General features: G+C 39.0%; 1 protein-coding gene across 8 annotated transcripts in view; it reads right to left on the reverse strand.

Moving 5' to 3' along the window:
• Window positions 1–20,332, reverse strand: part of Rmdn2 (regulator of microtubule dynamics 2) — a 55,723-nt gene that overhangs the window by 22,547 nt on the left and 12,844 nt on the right. For all 8 annotated transcript variants that reach the window (XM_021634370.2, XM_060364105.1, XM_060364111.1 and 5 more), the window contains 2 exons: window positions 2,281–2,455; window positions 915–1,017 (listed from right to left, as the gene is read on the reverse strand). In XM_021634370.2, the coding sequence (XP_021490045.1) occupies window positions 915–1,017; window positions 2,281–2,455 (278 nt within the window). The remainder of the gene's footprint in view (window positions 1–914; window positions 1,018–2,280; window positions 2,456–20,332) is intronic.

Genomic DNA, 20,332 nt, shown 5'->3' on the forward strand with positions numbered 1-20,332 from the left:
CCCATCTTCCTTCAACGAGGGAACAATTAAAGTGCAGTGGACACTCAGCAATGAAATCTCCTAGTGGAAGAGAGACTACCATAGTTCCGGTCATATTTCATTCATGGAAATAAAAATGCCCAGAACTAGAGTGGGAGGAGTTCTCACTTGCTATTTCTTTCTCATATCATCATTTAAAAAAATCGAGGAAAAGAGACAGCTTTGGAACAGAAGGAGAATAAAAACAACCATGACATCAATTATGCTGAAGCTCAGAGAGACTTTTGCAAAAAGTCTCAGGAGCTTTTGCAAGAAAGCCTTCTGACATCCAATGAAACAACCCAGCCAGCAATAGTGCTTTGACATTCTCCTCAGTTTTTATTGTGACTATCGTTATTATGGAAAATTTCAAATATAAGCAAAATCTATTCATGGCAGCATAAGGTATTGCCATGTACTCAGCTTAAGTAATCATCAAGGCTGACTTTGTTTCATTCAGACACTTTTGGAAATCCCTGAGAGCTGAGAGGTTATTTCTGTGTCTCCGGACTTGCATACCATGGGAAGGGAGTGGTAAGTTTAACTGTGACAGGTCACAGATGGAGACCACGAGCCTCCTTGGCTTATTATTGCACCTCAAGTATTAGTCCAGGTGTTGTTTTAGCCTTCTGTGAGATTATAAACTTAAAAAGTGAAATCTTTTTTTTTTTTCAGTTCCCCCTTCTAGTATTATTAGTTCAATTATTTTAAAGGAACATTCATTCAGGTCCCAGAAGACCAGTTTGTTCTGAGACTGTGTACAGTTTTTGGTTATCAAATATATCAAAATAGATGAGTCTTTAACTTAGATGATTTTGCTTGTATTAAAACCCATTGATGGTTTATTGTGGAAAATAATGCCAGCTGAGAACACCCAGTCCTGACAAATTACTTACCAACATTAGCATAATGTTTCTTTTCTTGTTTGTTTGTAGAGAGGTCATACATGTCTCCATAGGCACGGGCAAGCCGCCACAGAAACTCTATCTCTTCACTAAACTGAAAGATAGATTAATGCGTTAATTTGTCCAGATAGGCTGTAATTGCTTTCATTGTATTTTTAAAAATGTAGACAGGTACAATGGTATTTATAGATAACTGATTTATATATATGGATAACATTTTAAACATAAATATTTATGGCTAAGAAATATGACCAAATATAGTATTACATTTGGATCTTCAATCATTTAATATTATACAGGTACTAGATCTAATTGTGTAGAAGATAGAGCTGACAGGTGCCAGAACTTACACATTCTCCCAAACTAGGACGTCCTCTCTCTTATTATCCTCTGTAAATTATCTGCTGTCAGTATCAGTACAATAAATAGCTGACTGAGCATTTTAGGTACTATTTGTGCACTGAAGTGATATACTCAAAAAAGATATTACAATTGTTACCTAAATGACTTAATTATAATTGTAGATAAGTTTAAAAGTTTTAAACACTTTACTGACAGACAATTCTTGTACATTCTTACAGAATATAGTCTGATCATTTGATATATTTGTACACTATATGTTGATCAGTTAGGGTTCACAGGTTTTAGAGTGTGTTGAAGTTGACTAAGGTTAGGCTTAATTTCCCATGGGCAAAAAAAGAGATTTTATTTCTCCTTGAGCTATCACGAGCCCTTGTATCTTTTCAGTCAGTGCTGAGGGTGAGAGGGAGTAGCCATTCAAGTCCACCATTAAGCACTGCAGAATGACTATTGACAGAAATAGCCATAAATACCGATAGATTCTGTATTGATAGCAATGTAGAAAACTTAGCTGGGTGTGGTGGCACACGCTTTTAATCTCAGCAACTGGAAGGCAGAAGCAGCAGATCTCTGAGAGTTCAAGGACAGCCTCGTCTACAGATCAAGTTCCAGAACAGAGAAACCCTGTCTTAAAAAACAAACAAAAACCAAAACAACAACAAAAAAGAAAACTTAAAATACAATTTTTATTCTTTCCAGAGAAAACATTAAGCATAATGCCTTATTCTTCATATTATAAAATATGCATTAGATACCCAAGTTAATAAAATCAAAGTCAATCTGTATAAGGTGGGTTCCTATTTTTGTGACTTTAGATGAACCGAACTAACTCAATCTTACTTAAACACACACACACACACACTTATTTAAAAAAATACATCAATAATTCTGTTTCTGGGAACTGTGACATAGTATTAATAGTTTCAATCTGAGTGGGATGACACGTTAATAAACAAACGAAAACTGTATGAACATGCTGCTCTAGTGCAGCTCTTACCTTTTCTTTGTGGTCACAAAGTAGCTCAAAACTCTCCACTTTGTCAGACTCGTTTATCCGTAAACGGTCTACCTTCTGAAGGAGTGCATCCAACTTTAGCTCCTCTATGTGTGTGTTAAAAGCCTTAGGGACCGGGAAACTCTGTTCTTCTGTGTCAGTGTTAGCTGTAATGTACCTACAATGGCAGAAACAACCGCCAACTCCCTTTAGACTTATGCAGAATGAGCAGAGCAAGCCTTTGACAATGCAAGTCAAATCATCCAACCCTTGTGCTAGAACATGCGGTGGCACCCATTTGTTACACAGAGGAAGGGTCCGAGGACCGGCGACGTGCAAGGACTTGGGCAATCACTAGGACTTACACCAACCCTAACAGCTCTCTGATTTGATTTCTAACCAGCCTTTTCAGTCACTGGCTCCCTCAGCCTGTCACTCACGCCTCAAGGCCTTTACCTGCTGTTCTCTCTGATGGAATGGTCTTTCTCCTAGACAGCAACCTAACCTCTCCTCTTCACTGAAGTCTCTGCACACTGGATCCTAGTGTGGCCATTTCCAGATCATTCTAGTTAATCTTACAACCCTGACTCTCTCCTTTCCCATATGTTTAAATTTTTCCTCTACAGCACATATTCTCTTTAATATGCTATAAATAACAACCCCACGGCATGTGGTTTTTGTTTGTTGTTCTTCAGCTCCGCTAAACTGCCTGCTTCTTAGTAGTGAGGCTCGCTCGCTGGAGAGCTAAGCACCCAAAGTACACTCACCGGATGTTGGGATAGATCACACCAGCAGGCACTGAAACTCGGGAGGCACTCAGAAAAGGTGAGACCGTGTTCGCACTTGGTCAGATAGTTATCTATAGTTGAACATGATGTTCTAACTTTGTGTGGTGTGTGTGTGTGTTCATGTGCACACGTACAACTGCATGCACATGAGTGGTGTGTGTGTGAGGTCAGAAGTGGACATCCAGTGCCTCCCTTAGTCACTCTCGCATTGGTTATTTTATCTGGAGCTCACCTGGTAGCCCCGCTGGCTGGCCAGACAGTGCCAGAGACCTGCCAGTTCCCGTTCCCTCCGTGCTGGGGTTCCAGGTGGGTGTAGCTGTGCGCAGCATTTACACAGGCGCTGGGGATGGGACCTCAGCTTCTCCTCATGCTTGTGTGGCAAGTACTTTTCTGACTGAGCCATTTCTGTAGCTCCTGATGTTCTAACTTTGGTTTAGTTTTCAAAAATTAATACTACCTTTTTGTGCTGGCTAGTTTTACGTTACTTTGACAATCTAGAGTCATTTAAGGAGGGAACATCAGTTGAGAAATATTCCTACCAGAATGGCCTGTGAGGTATTTTCTTGACTTATGATTGACCTGGGAAGGCCAAACTCACAGTGGGTGGTGGTGCCATCCTTGGGCTGGTAGTCCTGGATGGCATTAGAAAGCAGGCTAGGTAAAGCATGGGGAGCAAGCTATTAAGCAGCACTTAGCTGACCTCTGCATCAGTTCCTGCCTCCAGGTTCCTGCCCTGACTTCCTTTGATGATGGACTGTGATGTGGAAGTGTAAGCCAAATAAACTCTTTCCTCCCACTTTGCTTATGAGCACAGTGCTTTATCACAGCAATCAAACCCTCAACTAAGACAGAAATCGGTACCAGAGAGTAGTCTATTTCTGCTGACAGATCTGAACATGTATTTCTGCGGAGACTGTGGAAGGGCTCTGGAACTTTGGGCTGGAAAAGGTTGAAGGATGTTGTAAGCAGCCATGAGCACTGTGGTTCAAAAGATGTAACAAGGAGGAGATAGATTCATGGGTACCTGGGAATAAGCTGCAGGGGCAGAGGAATACAGCAGAACATGCAGTCTCCAAGAAGACTCCTAGAAAAATTAAGGTCTGTTGCTTATGCAAGTGCATAAGCACGCAGACCTGTAAAATGCATGCTCCAGAAAGACTTGAAGAGATCCCCAACTATCACTTCCACTCATCACTGAGGGTCTTCTACAAGGAGCCAGTCTGCAGAGCTGGATATTCTTTAAGAGTCTCAACTTTCAACAAATCCCACAAGCATACTATGAAATAAGGAAAGATAGTTTATTCAAAGAATGAGAGAGCATCTCCAGACACGGAAGCTCAAGAGACACATGCTTTAGAGTGCTTAGTCCATGATCTTAAGACAATAGCCTCAAACTTGATAAAAAAGCTAAGGGGGAAAAAAGGAAAGAAGAAAAAAGATAAAAGAAGAAAATAACACATGAACAAAATGGAGTGTTAACAAAGAAATTCAAATTATAAAAACATAACCAAACACGGGGCTAAGATTATTATAAATGAACTGGAAGGGAGCAACATAAAAAATTTAACATTGGAAAGCAAAAAAAACAGGCAAACCTGAAGGTGTGTAATTTGAAAATATTGTGAGGAATAAAAAGAATAAAGAATGAATAAAAATAGATACAATTGGAAGGATTTGGGAGATACCATGATATTGACCAAATACATGTTATGAGGGTTCTGGAAGAGGAGAAGGAACAATGGGTTTACTTGAAAAAAATAATTGCCCAAACCCCAAATCTGAGGAAAGACAAGTATATGAAAATCTTAGCTGGCTCCAAGTAGAATAAACCCAAAGAGGCCCACCCAAGGCATCTTCACTTGAGCTGCTGAAAAACAAACCTAGGGCATCTTCAAAGGGCAAAACAAAACCCAAACCAAAACCTCAGCACACGTCAAGGATCGTCACCATTAGCAGACTTCAAAGCACAAAGCTGGGATGATGTATTTTAATACCACAAGAAAGAAAGAAATAATAATACCATTCCATACCCAGCCAAAATGATCCTTCAAAAATAAAGGAGAAACTAAATTTTTTTTGGGGAGGGAGCCAAGTTTATTATCTACCCTACAAGAAATGCTAAAAGGAGTCCTTCAGATTTGCTTCACACAATAATCTGAAGACAAAAATGCAAATTTCTCAGGCTGGGAATACAGTCTAGTTGGCACAATGCTTGACTCTCCTGGAGCCCTTGGTCCAATTCCCTGTCCTTGTAAACTGTAAACTGAGTTTGGCAGCATATCCCTGTAACACCTAGAAGGTAGAGACAGGAGGATCCTAGCTGACACAGTTCAAGGCTACCTGACAGTCTAGGCTACAGAAGACCTTGTCTCAAAACCACTACAACAAAAACAACTCCACTGAAAAATGTTAAATTCTTCAGTAAAAGCAAATACATGGATAAATACTAAACAAATTGTTATGATAATTCTGCACTGACACTTTTTATTCAGGATTTAGAAAGAAAAGTATAAAATTGTAAATATATAATGCTTACATAATACATATATAAAGTGGGACAATAACATAAAACATGGAGCTAAAAAGAAATTTTTTTTTTATGTAACTGAAATTTAGACCCGTTGAAAATCAACTGTTAGAACTTTTTTTTTTTTTTTTTTTTTTTTGGAAACCACAGAATAACTAACCAGAGAACACATTTAAAAAGAAATAAGAACAAATCATAAAATTTTAACCCAAAGGAAAGAAAAAAATGAAAAAACCCTACAACACACAGAGAAAATAATAAAATAGCACCCATAAGTTCTTTCCTAATAGTAGTTATTGTATCAAAATGTAAATGGATTGATTTCTCAATGAAAAAATACACATTGGCAAAATTAGATTTTAAAGAATCAGAATTTGATTATAGGATGCAAACAAAATGCTTTTACTCTAAAGACAAAAACAGGTTGATGGTCAAGGATAGAAAAAGATACTCCATGAAAATGGTGACTAAAATAGGCTATGCCAATAACACACAATATAGACTTGATGTCAAAATCTGTGACAAGGGTCAAGGAACACTGGGACTGGGTTCCTCAACTCTGTATTTTGATTGGTTGTAGTTTTCTGTGATGGTCTCCATCTATTTATTACAAGAGGTTTTCTTTATAAAGGATTAGACCTACCACTATCTGAGGATATAAGGACAAAAATTTAGAATATACTGAGGGTTTATGCTAGCTTAGTAAAGGGATGGTTGTAGGTTCTCCTCCAAGATCCATGACTTCACTGGCCCTGGGTTTCTAACATCAGGAATGGTTTTCTTCTTGTTGAACAGGACTTAAGTCTAATTAGGGAGCTGTTGGCTCAAAGTAAGAGAGCCACTACTATCCAATGGTTATATCTACAAAACAACTTCTGCACCTAAGACTCAGGGAACACTGGGGAAGAGGGAGTAGAAAGAATGTAAGGGTCAGAGGACATGGAACTTTGCTATTACCATAGAGTCTCACGGACATGACTGTCTAAACATGCTAACCAAGGACAACAATGAACATGCCAACATAGATAGGGGAAGAAACATGAGGTGTCAACCCTACACAAAAAACTATAGGCAACTAAAGAATTCTGAGGTTGGGACAAATAGTCTTAACCAAGAATTATATAATACTAAATGGTCAGTCTTAAAAACATACATGGAAGTAACATTATATAGTCTGAGCAGTTAAATTTAGGAATATTAAATAAATAACATTATATATGTACATATATATACATTTAATAACATTGAAAAAAAGAGGCCATGAATTTGAAGGAGAGTAAGAAGGAATATATAGGAGGGTTTGGAGGGAGAGAAGGAAAGGGGAAATGATATAACTACATTATAATCTCAAAATAATTTTAAAAGATGAAGACTATACAAAATGGCCAATTTAATAAGAATAAATTACAATTATAAATATCCATGCAACAGACAGAGCGTCTGAATAAATGAAATACATGAAGCAAAAATTGACAGAACTGAAGGGAAAAGTAGCAGAATGGTACTAAACAAGACTTCATTGTTCTACATTTTCCTCTTGCAACACTAGATATTGAACCCAGGGCCTCAAACATGTCATGCAAATGCTCTATCATCAAGCTACATCCACAGCCTTCATGTCCCACTTTCAGTAATGAATAAACAATAGACTATCCGGCAGAAAATGACTGGAAAATGACAATTACTGTGGGCAAGGGGTCCATTAATGCATCTAGACAACAGCAGAATACACATTTTTCTCGAGATAAAGAACATTCTTACATAGGATAAACATACTAAAATCAGTACACCTAAAGAAGCTAAGCAAGGAGGAGGACCCTGGGCAGGATAATCAATCCTCATTCAGAAAGGCAAATGGGATGGACATTGGAAGAAGGAGAAAACAGGAAACAGGACAAGAGCCTACCACAGAGGGCCTCTGAAAGACTCTACCCAGCAGTGTATCAGAGCAAATGGGATAGACATCAGAAGTGGGAGAAAACAGGAAACAGGACAAGAGCTTACCATAGAGGGCCTCTGAAAGACTCTGTCCAGCAGTATATCAAAGCAGATGCTGAGACTCATAACCAAACTTCGGGCAGAGTGCAGGGAATATTATGAAAGAAGGGGGAGATAGAAAGACCTGGAGGGGAAAGGATCTCTACAAGGAGACCAACAGAACCAAAAAATCTGGGCCCAGGGGTCTTTTCCAAGACTGATACTCCAACCAATGACCATTCATAGAGATAACCTAGAAGCCCTGCACAGATGTAGCCCATGGCAGCTTAATCTCCAAGTGGGTATCTTAGTAAGGGGAACAGGGACTGTACTGTCTCTGACATGAACTCAGTGGCTGGCTCTTTGATCACCTCCCTATGATGCCAGGCCACAGAGGAGGACAATACAGCCAGTCCTTCTGAGACCTGATTGGCTAGGGTCAGATGGAAGGGGAGGAGGACCTCCCCTAGTGCACTGGGGAAGGGGCATGGGATGAGAAGAGGGAAAGAGGGTGGGATTGGGAGGGAATGAAGAAGGAGATACAAAATGAATGGGATACAAAACGAATAAACTGTAATTAATATAAAAAATAAAAATTTAATAAAGAAAGAATATTATTCAGGACAGATCATATGTTAAACCACAAAATCAGTCTTAATGAATTTAAAAATACTTGAAACACTTAAGCTATCTTTCCTGCCTCCTGGGATTCATACAAGTACAGCATCACACCTGGAACAGATGATCTTTTCTGATCACAATGGAAGAAAACGAGGAGCCAACAGAAGACTGGAAAAAATCCAAGAATATGTAGAAATTAAACAATATGCTCTTTATGTATGTATGTATGTATGGGCGGGGCAGCATTTTCATGTGTGTGCGGGTGCATGTCTGTATGCATGTGCCTGTGGAGTCCAAAAGATAGGTTTGGGTGTCATTGCTCAGAACTGTCCACCTGGGAATTTTTTATTTATTAATTATAATTTTTATGTGTGTATGTGTGTGGTGCCCCTTTGCCACAGCACTGTGTGGAGGTCAGAGGAAAGCTCTGTGGTGTTAGCTCTTTCCTTTCTAAGTCATGGAGTCTCTGGAGCTACAGCTCAGGGTTGTCAAGCTCGTAAGCAGTTTTACCCACTAAGTCATCTTGCTGGTACTACCTTGTTTTTTGATCTAGGCATTCACTGACTGTGTTGGGCTAAGGGATAACAAGCTCCCAGGGATCTGCCTGTCTCTGCTTCACTAGGATGGATTACAAGCGTGGGCTAACCACAACCAGCTTTTCACACGGGTGCTGGGCCCTCATGTTTGTGTGACAAGCAGTTTGCTTACTGAGCCATCTCCTTGGTCCACAGTCTTAAACAACTATTAAGCCAGAAATGAAACTATAAGGACAATGACAAGATATCTTGTGGTGAATGCAAATGAAAACATACCAAATTCTATGAGTACAGCGGTGATAAAAGGGAAATTTATAGCTATAAATTCTTACATTAATAAGGAAGGTCCCAAAACAACATCCTAAACTCACACATTGGGAAGTTGGAGGGAACAAACTCAACTCACAAAGCGAAACAAACAATAGGGATTAGAATGGAAATAGGCAAGAGAGAGAGAAGTGATAGAAGAAAATGTCAACAGAACAAAATGATCTCTCTTTAGAAAGATCAGCCATATTTTAAGTCTTTGACTGACTGAAGACAAAAGGGAGACTGACCAAAATGAAAGAGGAGATATTACTTCTAGTGTTAAAGAAATTGGATTATAAAAGGAACTGCTGTGAATACATTAAATAACCTAGGTAACAGGACTGGAGCCTAGCACAGACATCCTCTAAAAGACTCCGCCCAGCAGGGGATCGAAGTAGATGAAGAGACTCACAGCCAAACTTTGGACAGAGTGTGGGGAATCTTATGAATGAAGGGGAAGGTAGAAGGACCTGGAGGGGATAGGAGCCCCACAAGGAGACCAACAAAGTCAAAAATTCTGGGCCCAGGGGGAACTGCAGAGACTGATGTATCAAACAAAGACCATATAGAGAGAAGACCCAGACCCCTGCTCAGTTGTAGCCATAGACAGCTCAGTCTCCATGTGGGTTCCTTAATAAGAGGAGCAGAGACAGTCTCTGACATGAACTTGGTTGCCTGCTCCTTGATCACTTCTTCCTGGTGGGTTACCTAGCCAGCCCACAGAGGAAGAGGATCCAGGCAGTCTTGATGGGACCTGATGGGATAGGGTCAGACAGTAGGGGAGGAGGATTTCCTCTATCAGTGGACTAGGGGAGAGAGATAGGAGAGAGGATGGGACTTGGGGGAGATAAGAGAGGGAGCTACAGCTGGGATAAAAAATGAATAAATTGTAATTTTTTTTAAAAGTTCATGGTTTTAAGCCTGGATAAATTCCCATTCTGGTTTTTTCTTAATATTGTTTTATTACATTCCTAAATGTTAAGTAATACTATGAAATATTATAAAAATATAATGAATTTTAAAACTCCCAATAACAGTTTATTACATTGTGAGAAATAAAAATTATTAAAATGAAAAATAACCTAGATAAAAATGGGCAAATTTCTCAAAACATACAAGTGCTATATTGAATCAGGAAGACATAGAAAATCTTAACATTTAAAAAGAGCAAGAAGTCTGTGCATTAGTAATCAAAAGCTTCCAACAAGTTTAAAGTCTAAGACCAGATGACTTCCTTGAATGCTACCAAATGGTTTGTTTTATCTGAGACAGTGTCTCACTGCATTCCTGGTTGACCTGGAACTCACTGCATAGATTAGGCTTGCCTTAAACTCACTTGCCTCTATCTCCTGAGTTCTGGGATGAAAAGTGTGTGTCACCAGGCCAAGCTCTACACAGGTCTAAAACAGAGTTAATAGTGGCATCCTTGAACCCTAAAACTGCCCCAACAATTGAAATGAGAAAAACAATTCAGATGTATTCTACAAGTGCAGCCTCACCTTGATAGGAACAGTAGACAAAGACACTACTGGGAAAGGAAACTATAGACCAATACCTCTGATGAGTATTTAGGCAAAACATGCTCAAGTACCAACAAACAGGATTTCACAAACCAGTATGAAGAGCTATACCCCATGACAGAGTAGGATTTATTCTTGGATGCAAGGATGACTTAATACATGGAAATAAACCAGCATAACACAGCAACAAAATGAAAGAAACAAAACAAAACAAAACAAAACAAAAACCCACAAGATCATTTCCACCGACGCAAAAAAGGAAAAAAAAAGCACTTGGAAAAATTTAGCACTCGTATGATAAAAATGGAAGAAAATTGCCTTGGTGGACTACATATGAAAAGCACAAAGGTAACATGTACAGTGATGAAAGACTGAGAGCTTTTCCTTTAGACTTGGTACGAGAGAAAACTGCCTGCTTTCACTAGTTCAGCTCTACATACCACTCAAAGCTCTACTCAGGGCAATTAGCTAAAATGAAGAGATGAAAGGTATTCATATGGAAAGGGAAGAGGAAAAGTTATCTAACATGATTTATATGTTGGGAAAGAATAAAACCTAACTGTTACACACACATTACACACACACCAGTATGCAACACACACACAAACACAATACTTGCACACACTCTCATGTACACATACATACAAGTACATATGCACACACATACACACGTGCACATGCACACATGCATAAATATGCGCACACTTGCACACATATACACACAAAGGCATACACATACACATAAAATACATAGGCACACACACACTATAACCTTGGAGTAATAAACACATGCACCAAAGCTGAAGATACAACAAGCAAAACTTGGGTGTTTTATTCATTGGCTCATTAACTATCTAAAAGGTAAACGGTAAAAATGGATTCCATTTCTAACAGCATATGAAAGAATAAAAGGAAAATTAATTTAGGGAGTTTAATCATCTATGTCCTGAGAGTTTTGACCTCTTATGCTTCTGGCCAGCATGGTTTCTTCCTCTTTAGGTAACCGGGGTCCTCCACTCTCAGGAAGCCATCACACTGATGTTGAACTTAGTATAGGCAGCTGATTGTCATGAAGCACTATGACTCAAAATTCCTAGACTCAAGTGATCTTCCTGCCTCAGCCTCCCAAATAGCTGGAACTATAGGCATGAACCACTGCCTGGTGATTTGTATCATTATAATACATTCTTCAAAGAATATAAGAGGATTGAAAAGACATTCATCATGTTTATAGATTTAATCTTAAGATTCCAAACTAAGCATCACCTGTCTCAAGTTTATGTAAACATGCCACCATTTGTTCTCTGTATTTTCAATAAAACAACCAGTCAGTGCTGTGCAATGGAGAGAATAGGGTGGGACATCCTGGTCTGGAGGGGAAAAGAGAGAACTGAGTAGGAGGGTCAGAGAAAGAGATCTGCAGGAGAGGACTTGAAACCATAAGGAGAGATGAACTGGACCTAAGATATGACTAAAACCAAGTATAATGTGGGAAATCTGAATGGTAGGAACTACGCAGGCTTGGAGGTTTAGGATGGAGTAACTACTGCCCAGAATTGTGCTGTAGGTAATTAAATAAATAAAAAGATTCCAATACTACTCTAAAATAGTCTATAGATTCAATGTGATCCTTCCCAAAATATCAATAACAATCTTGTAGAATATAAAAACCTACCTTGAAATTCACTTGAAATCTTCAGGAATACCTGGTACCCAAAACAAACTTGAAGATCTCACGTTCCTCAATTTCAAATTTACCACAAGACAATAGGATTAGGCAGTGTGCCATGAGCATAAAAACAGACATATACATCAACAAAAAAGAATACAGAACCAAGAGTCAACCCACACATATGTATGTGGTCAAATTATGTTTGACAAGGGAGCCAAGACCATTTTATTTCTAATCTTTTTTATAAAGCTACTTGATTATAATGAACTCACAAATAAAACCATCAAAGATCTAGGTTATGGCAGCCACTTAAGTGCTTGCCTTGGTTCAACTGTGTGCATCTCAGTGAACTCCAAAACAGTTGAACAGCTATTCTGAAGCCATGGAACTTCGCTTACTGTTTTTCACTTTACTAGCAATTATATTTGTATTCACCTATCCACCATAAAAAGAAAAAAAAATACTATGACAAAGTTGAAACTACAAAACAATTATTTTTATATCCTCTTGAGTGATTCATTCATCTTTTCAATTGCATTCTGTTTTTCCTCATCACCCAATTTATGCTATTTTAAAGACTGCTCAAAACTCCTACTCATCAAGAAAATGCAGATTAAAGTTACTTTGAGACACCTCTTCACTCCAGTCATAACATAATGGCTATCATCAAGAAATCTGAATGAAGTTTGGAGAGGATGTGAGGAAAGAGGACCTTTTTTTTTTTTTTCACTGCTGGCAAAAGCACAAATTCATACAGCCATTATGGAAATCAGCTTGAAGTTTCTTCAAATTCAAGTTATAACTACTGAATAACCCAGCCATTCTACTCTTAGGCATATACCAAGACCATATGATGATGAAGAATAGTATCTTTAAGTAGTGTTTTTGTATTTCTACATGCAAAAGAATCAGATCGGATAACATCACATCCTTCAGTGATAGAGATACGACCAGCTTGCTATGTAATCCTAGGTCCAAAGTTCTGATGTCAGTTCCCACGAAACAAGCTAGGTTTCATGTACATATAGATAAATAAGTAAATACACCTTCAAAAATTACATCCTTAGATCCTTAATCAGCTTTACAGCCAAAAATTAACTCCAAAACACACTGAGGATCTAAATGCAAACTAAACTATACTACCCTTAGAGGAAAACATAAGACAATAGCCACATGCCAATGAATTAATAATTTCTTGGCTACAATACCCAATGGATAGGCCATGAAAGAAATAATTAAAGCAGATGAATAGGTCAGGACTATACCAAAATATAAAGTTTCTGTGCATCAAAGAACACAGTCGGCGAAGTAAAAAAAAATCAACATAGACATATGGAGGAAATATTTGCAATTCATATCTCTGATAAGGGGCTAATATCCCCAATACATAAGGAACTCCTAAAAGAGCAACAATAACAAAATGGAGAATTTGATTAAAAAAAAAAAAGAACAAGAGACTTGAATACATTTTCTCCAAAGAAAAATCCCATCAAAAGATGATCAAAGCTCAAATGGAATATCACTTCACACCCCTTTATTCAAAACAGATAGATGTTGACAAGTTAAGGAAATAAAGAAATCCTGTGCTTTGCTTGTACGAATGAAAAATTAATATAGTATTGCTGAAAACATTAGGATGATTCCTTAAAAAATTAAAAAATCAGATTACATTATGGTCTAGAAATTTTGGTTTAGTCTCAAAAACAATTTAAAGTAGGGTCTTGTCACATGCCCTGGTCGTATGGCAGAGATCATTCTGGCACTGAGCCAGAAGCTTCCTGTACCCTCGCATTACTGGAAAGCTCTATGCAGACGCTGAGAGAGAACTGCCATTAATAATTCTTCAGTGCAGTAATAAAAACTACTGGCCAGGCAAGATATACCACCTGTGTAATAATGGCAAGCCTGTTAAGAGAGCAACCAACTTTCTTTCTGATTGGATTTGAAACCTGTGCCACAGGCGGGAATTCACATCTGGTACTATAAAGTTAGTCAAAAGCCTATGGCTGGGGAGGTCATAGTCCTAGTGAGGAGGCTACTACTGTCATTTTGATAACTGGACATGACATGGCTATCAAACTGCCCTCTAAATAACTATGTTTATGCCAAAAGATTAATGCTACTGTCAGCTTTGGTCAGAAAAGCTTCTCCTTGCAATGGCCTGTAACTTCAGAGACCCACAGCTGTTCAAATGTTAAGAATAAGTGACTACTGACTGCTAACCAATGAATAGGGCATCTACATTACCCTCTGCAAAGCTCTGGGAATATCACAGAAGGGGTGGGAGGAATGTAAGAGATGGAAGGAGGGGTGCATGGTGTGGAATGCTGACTATCAGACACGGCATGCTATTGGACTCTGGAGTTTACAGAAGCTGTACAAGACCTGTATCAGAATAGGCCTGTCAACATCTTGTCACAGAGTAGGGAGAAGTTCTTGAGGCCCCTTCCTTCTCCAAGAATTTATACATTGTTAAGTTTTGATGGGAAAATGTTTTCTTCAATGGAATATCCACTTAGGTGTCCAGCTCCTGTAAACAAAGCTTCCTCATTTTCCTATAGTAATCATTGTGAAACTGATTGGGTCACTAGAAAATAAAAGACATGAAACAGAAGTGGGGAGCTGGTTGAGAAAAAGGGATCAGAGAGAGTAAGAGGGAAACAAAAGGGTAAGAATAAGTAGGATTGAAATATGTTGTGCATATATATGAAGAGGTCACAATGAAATTCATTATTATGTATAATTAACACATGCTAATAAGATATTAAAAAGTAGCATCTCAAAGAGGCATTCATGCCCACGTTCATAGTAGAATTTTCACAACAGTTCAAACACAGAAGAAACCCAAGTTATCCATCGACCAATGAATGGCTGGGTGAGATGTGATTCACACATAAGATGGGATATTATTAAGCCTTACAAAACAAGAACTATCTTGATATATGCTAGTCAAACCTTTGATGACATAATGCTAAGTGAAATGAGACAGTTGGAAAACACAAGTAGTAACAATTCTTCTTATATGAACCACTTAATTAGTGAAAATCATAGAAAGTAAAAAGCTAGTAGATGGGGAAGGGGAGGGGAGAAGAACTAAAGAGCTATTCCTGATGGGTCTGGAACTTCAGTTTTACAATAGGAAAAGAGCATTGGGGATGAACGGTGGTGCTAGCCCTATAATGGTGTGGATGTGCTGAGCGTTTCCGAACTGCACATCTCAAAATGGTTACAGTGACACACTTTATGCTATTTTCAAGGAATACATTTAAAATTAAAAAGAATTTTAATATGTTATTATGAATAGGAACCTTTGCATGTAAAAATAATATTTCAGCCCAAGGATGGGGACTGTGGCTTCAGTTTAATGACATGATAAGTAACTGAAAATAAAGCAAGTGTCCTTCTATGAACAGCATAATTATATTCTAACAGTATTTTTTAGTTGCTTACATGATCTCTCTATTCATTAATTGTTTTTGAGAGTACTTATGTAGCTTTTGCCTACTAGAAAATAAGAAAAATACTTTTAAGAATAGTTTTGAGAGGCCAATATATATACTTTTATCTGATTTCATCATTCCTTAAGTTCTCAGATTTGTGCATATATAAATATGTAATTAAGTTGTTAAGCAAAATTTCTGGGTTATGGACTGATGAGATGGCTTAACAGATAAAGGCGCTGGCCACCAAGCCTGACATGAGGCTGACCTCTGGGAGCTACACGGTAGAGAGAATCATCTCCTAAAAGCTGTCATCTGGCCTCCACATACATGCCATGGCATGCATATGCACCCGCCAAATAAATCAATGTAGCTGAAAAGTTGGGGTTCTAAATCATTCATATTTCCCATATACCACTGTTTAATTCTTGTGTCACTGAAAACTCTGTCAGTGTGATTGCTGATAGGAATGAAAATATATGAACCAGTCACCTAACTCTGTAGAATATGTAAAGATACTATCTCTACTGATTAGGATGAAAAGAGGCTCTGTACTCTACAAATATATTACATCCATGGAACATACAAAGAAAAATTTGGTGTCATTTTCAGATCACAATAGTTTACAATAGTCATTTAGAAGTTTAGGACTAGCCAATCTGTGAACTCTACTCTGACAAATGCCAGAAAAATAAAATTATCTTTGGCTTCCACGTTCTAATAATGTCTACAAGCTTTCAAAACTACAGTTACACTTAAACTGCCATACAGTACTCTCTTTCTCCCATTGCGGCAAGCCATGTGAGAACAGATTTCTAAGTAGAAGGGAGTACTGCCTTCTCTTGACTTTGGAGAGTGATTGCTGGGAAATATTCTGATTTGAGCTGCCCTTCTCAGAGAAAGGAAAATCTGAGTGACCTTGTTCCTGGCTTATCAGTAGGTGAAGGTATATCTTCATTTAGAGATGAGGCAGGAAACTTTTCTTCTTCAAAGGGGCCTGAGGTAACTTCAGCAGTTAAGCTATTGACGTTTTTATATGATGAAGAAAATCCTTCATGGAGGAGGCTGGCGGAAGTTATATTCTGAGACAGGTGCTGCTCGATGCCCGTGGGAGAGTGGTCCCTACTCTGGCTCTGGGATCTGTGATGAAGAGCATCTTCTGAATCCTTATTCAGTTGGCCATCTTCACGGTTTTCAGTAAGAGATATATTTACTTCACTGGAAGAAGAAACAGTTGGAAGTGAAAAGAGAGATGCTGTTAGGCTTGGTGAGTAAGATGTTCTTGCCACAGTCCAAAGACCTGAAGACATGGTTACTGCTTCCAAGTTTGAAAAGTATTTATTGCCATGGTCAGAGTCAAATAAGCTTGGGCGATTTTGAGCCCCGGCATCAGCCGACATTTTAGAAAAGACTTTGATTGCGTTTGCATGAGACAGGTTCTGACTATCTCTTGGAGTATCATAGACAATGTTATTCCTGCAACAGGAAACTATACTTAGCTTGCGGGATGAAGATGATTTTCGAAATCTAATGTCACTAATGTGATCTGAAGATCTTCTGGAACTGGAAGTTAAGTCTTCCTGAGAATCAAAGTTCACTCTACTTTGCTGTCGCTGTCTTGTTTGAAACCTCGCCAGTAAACTATTTTTTCTTTTAGAGAGAAATGAGTGGTTAGATATACTTGATGAAGAAGATGATCTTCTGTTTAGCTTACATGTTGAAGAAGGACGACATTTTATACAACCCAGAGCTACTTTTGGTTGTAAAATAAGAGAGGTTCCATGATGCCTGTGTTGTAGAGTAACTTGGTCTTCAGAATAATTTGTTGGGGAGCTCTGGTCCTCTTTCCAGCAGCTAGAGTGAAAAAAGGGCCAAATGAGGAAGAAAAAGCCAACAGGGAGCTGAACGGACACCTATCAAACTTTCCAAAGGATAGTATCTACCATACCAATGGGAAATGACAGCTAGTTAGAAAACGGTATGGCTAAGTTTAAAGGCCACACTGATCTACCCAAAAGAATGCATAGGTAGGTAGATTATCTCCCCACATGAGCCTGCCCACTCTGTTAAAGCTGAGGGGTTGGGGGAGTGAAAGAATCAGGGAAGTGGAAAGACAAAAAAAAAAAAAAAAAAAAGGAAGGGAAACATACAATATCAGGCATAACCACACACACACACACATACACACACACACACTCTTGCACACACTATTAAATTACCATTTTAAGGAATTAACTAAAATAAACCTATATTCCATTGACTAATTACATTTTAACATATCTGTCATGGATGAAGCAAAAATCTCTGGGGGGTGGGAGGACGCTCCAACTAAACACACAGATCTGAAGTTACTGTGGGAAGCTAAAGGCAGCACCTTTAGCTGGGGTTTATGGGTTTCTGAATATTTTCAACATTCTTTAGTATGCAAAACAGGAAGTGGTTTTGTTGGTTTGCTTGTTTTATTTTGCTTTGTCTTTAAGGCATACCTTAAGCATTTTCCCATACTGAACTTAATCCAAAGTATGTCTTTCCCTTCTAGGCCATCATTCTTAAGACGGAAAGTGCCCTGTGCAGGTGGAACAGGTCAGAAAGCTGAATACTCAAGCTGCAGGTGGAACTGCCATGGCAATGACACAGAATGTGACGGCAGAAGACTCTAGAACCTAATGACATTGGTTTAGGATAAAACTGTTCTGTGGCTCACCTTTCTGAAGAGCTGAAGTTTCTATGGCTATGGAATGTGTATTTTGATTTCATTATGTTCAAGGAGTCCGCTGATAAATTAAGAGCTGAAATCGCAGTTGAATGAAGGTGGTAATACACACCATTTCTGCACAGTTCTTTCCTTCGGACAGCCTCTCACCAGCAATCTTACACATCCTTAGTCTCTTAATCTTTCCTTTCACTTCAATAGTCTTTGCTCAATGCCTTTACAACCAGTGAAGTGGTGACACTTAAAAAAAATATACTGAAGATATATGACATGGGGAGAAAACATTTAAAAGCAGCACCTGTGTGTGTGTGTGTGTGTGTGTGTGTGTGTGTGTATATATATATATATATATATATTTGTCTATAGCAGCTTTCAAACTCCAGAGCCAGAGCTTACAGAAAATAAATTTCCTGACCCCATTTTAGTGCCTTTGATACCTTAATCCTTTCCCTTCCCTGTCTTGAGTCATAGAGCTGGAGATCGAACCCAGGCCCTTGCTACTGCTAGGCAGGTGTCTCACAAAAGCCTCACAAACACTAAAGCATGCCAGGACCACTCCACTCTAACTGATCAGACATTGCTAACTTACAGAACATGCTACAGATTAGACGGAGTATAAAGCACTGTCCTCTAGCATTTCAATTAAGACTTAAAACAATATGACACAGACCTTATTAACCATGTTTTAATTAAAGTGATTTTATTTGTTATTACTGCATGTTTGTGTGTGGGTAGAGCTGTGCAGGCCATGGCATTCTGGCATGCAGGTGGAGGCCGCAGGACACATTTTTGGAGTCAGTTCTCCCCTTCCGCCTTAGGTTCCACGGACTGAACACAGGTTGTCAGGCTTGCATGGCAAAGGCCTTTGCCCTCTGAGCCATCTCACTGACCTTAGCTACACATGACGAAAAACTTCAGGTTCGGGACCCTGGTGTCATGTATGTAGTTAAAGCTGAGCCAGGATGCATCCCTGCGCTGGAATGATGACAGCTGGAGGCCTCATTACTGCTCTCGAAACCTCATTCTTCCCTGGCTTCGCAGTCCTCTGCTGGTTTGTTCTGGGCTGGGGTTGTTTTGTTTCATCCTCCCACTTCAACACACACTTGTCTGACCAGTACTCAGTGTCATCTGCAAGCTCATTCACCTCCACCCACTCCAGTCAGACTGGTTCCAGAAGGCTGTGGATACCACTCTGCTCTCTTCTCACACCGTACCCTTGCTTTCGCAACAGCACCCATTCCTACAGAATCGGGGCCTTGCAAGCATGCTCGTGGGATGGTCAACAATGGAATCACCCCTCAGCTCTGCAGCAGTGCCCTCTCACACCAGCAGGTGAGTGGGCGTTTGCCCAGGCAATGGCTTCAGCCTCTCAGCAGGCCCTTGCCAGGTGGATCAAGCCCCTGACTGCACAGGATGCACTTGAAACGTTTTGTGTGGTCCTTCATCTTCAGGGTTCTTCAGCATCCTGCTCCATTTTAAAGAAAAGTGGTTGGATAGACAACTGTTTCTGAGTTGTTCCTCCAGACTTTGGATAGTGCCTGGCACAGAGCAGATATGTTCAGTAAGTATGAAGGACTTCAGCTGTATTCTCAGTTTTTCTCTCTGGTCCCCTTTCCTCTCCTTCTCTTCTTCTCCCCAACCCCACCATGGAAGAGAAAATCTGTTTGCAAACATATGAGAAGATGCTCAATATTACGAATGTTCAGGGAAATACAAATTTGTAAATTATTAAGTTAACAATAATCTTCATAAATTTGCCTAAAATTTAAAGTCCAACGCTATAAGTATTAATATGGGACAATAAGGATTCTCATACTGGTTACAGGTTTGAGAACTGGATGTATTTTTAAGATGTATTAATACTCATATAACAAATACGTGTAGTCTCTAAGTCAGCATTTTAAACACATGCTTTAGAAACCTTCTTCTACATGTGCCTAAGGAATTATAAG

This window comes from Meriones unguiculatus, chromosome 1 (genome assembly GCF_030254825.1).
Source record: "Meriones unguiculatus strain TT.TT164.6M chromosome 1, Bangor_MerUng_6.1, whole genome shotgun sequence".
Classification (NCBI taxonomy): Eukaryota; Metazoa; Chordata; class Mammalia; order Rodentia; family Muridae; genus Meriones; species Meriones unguiculatus.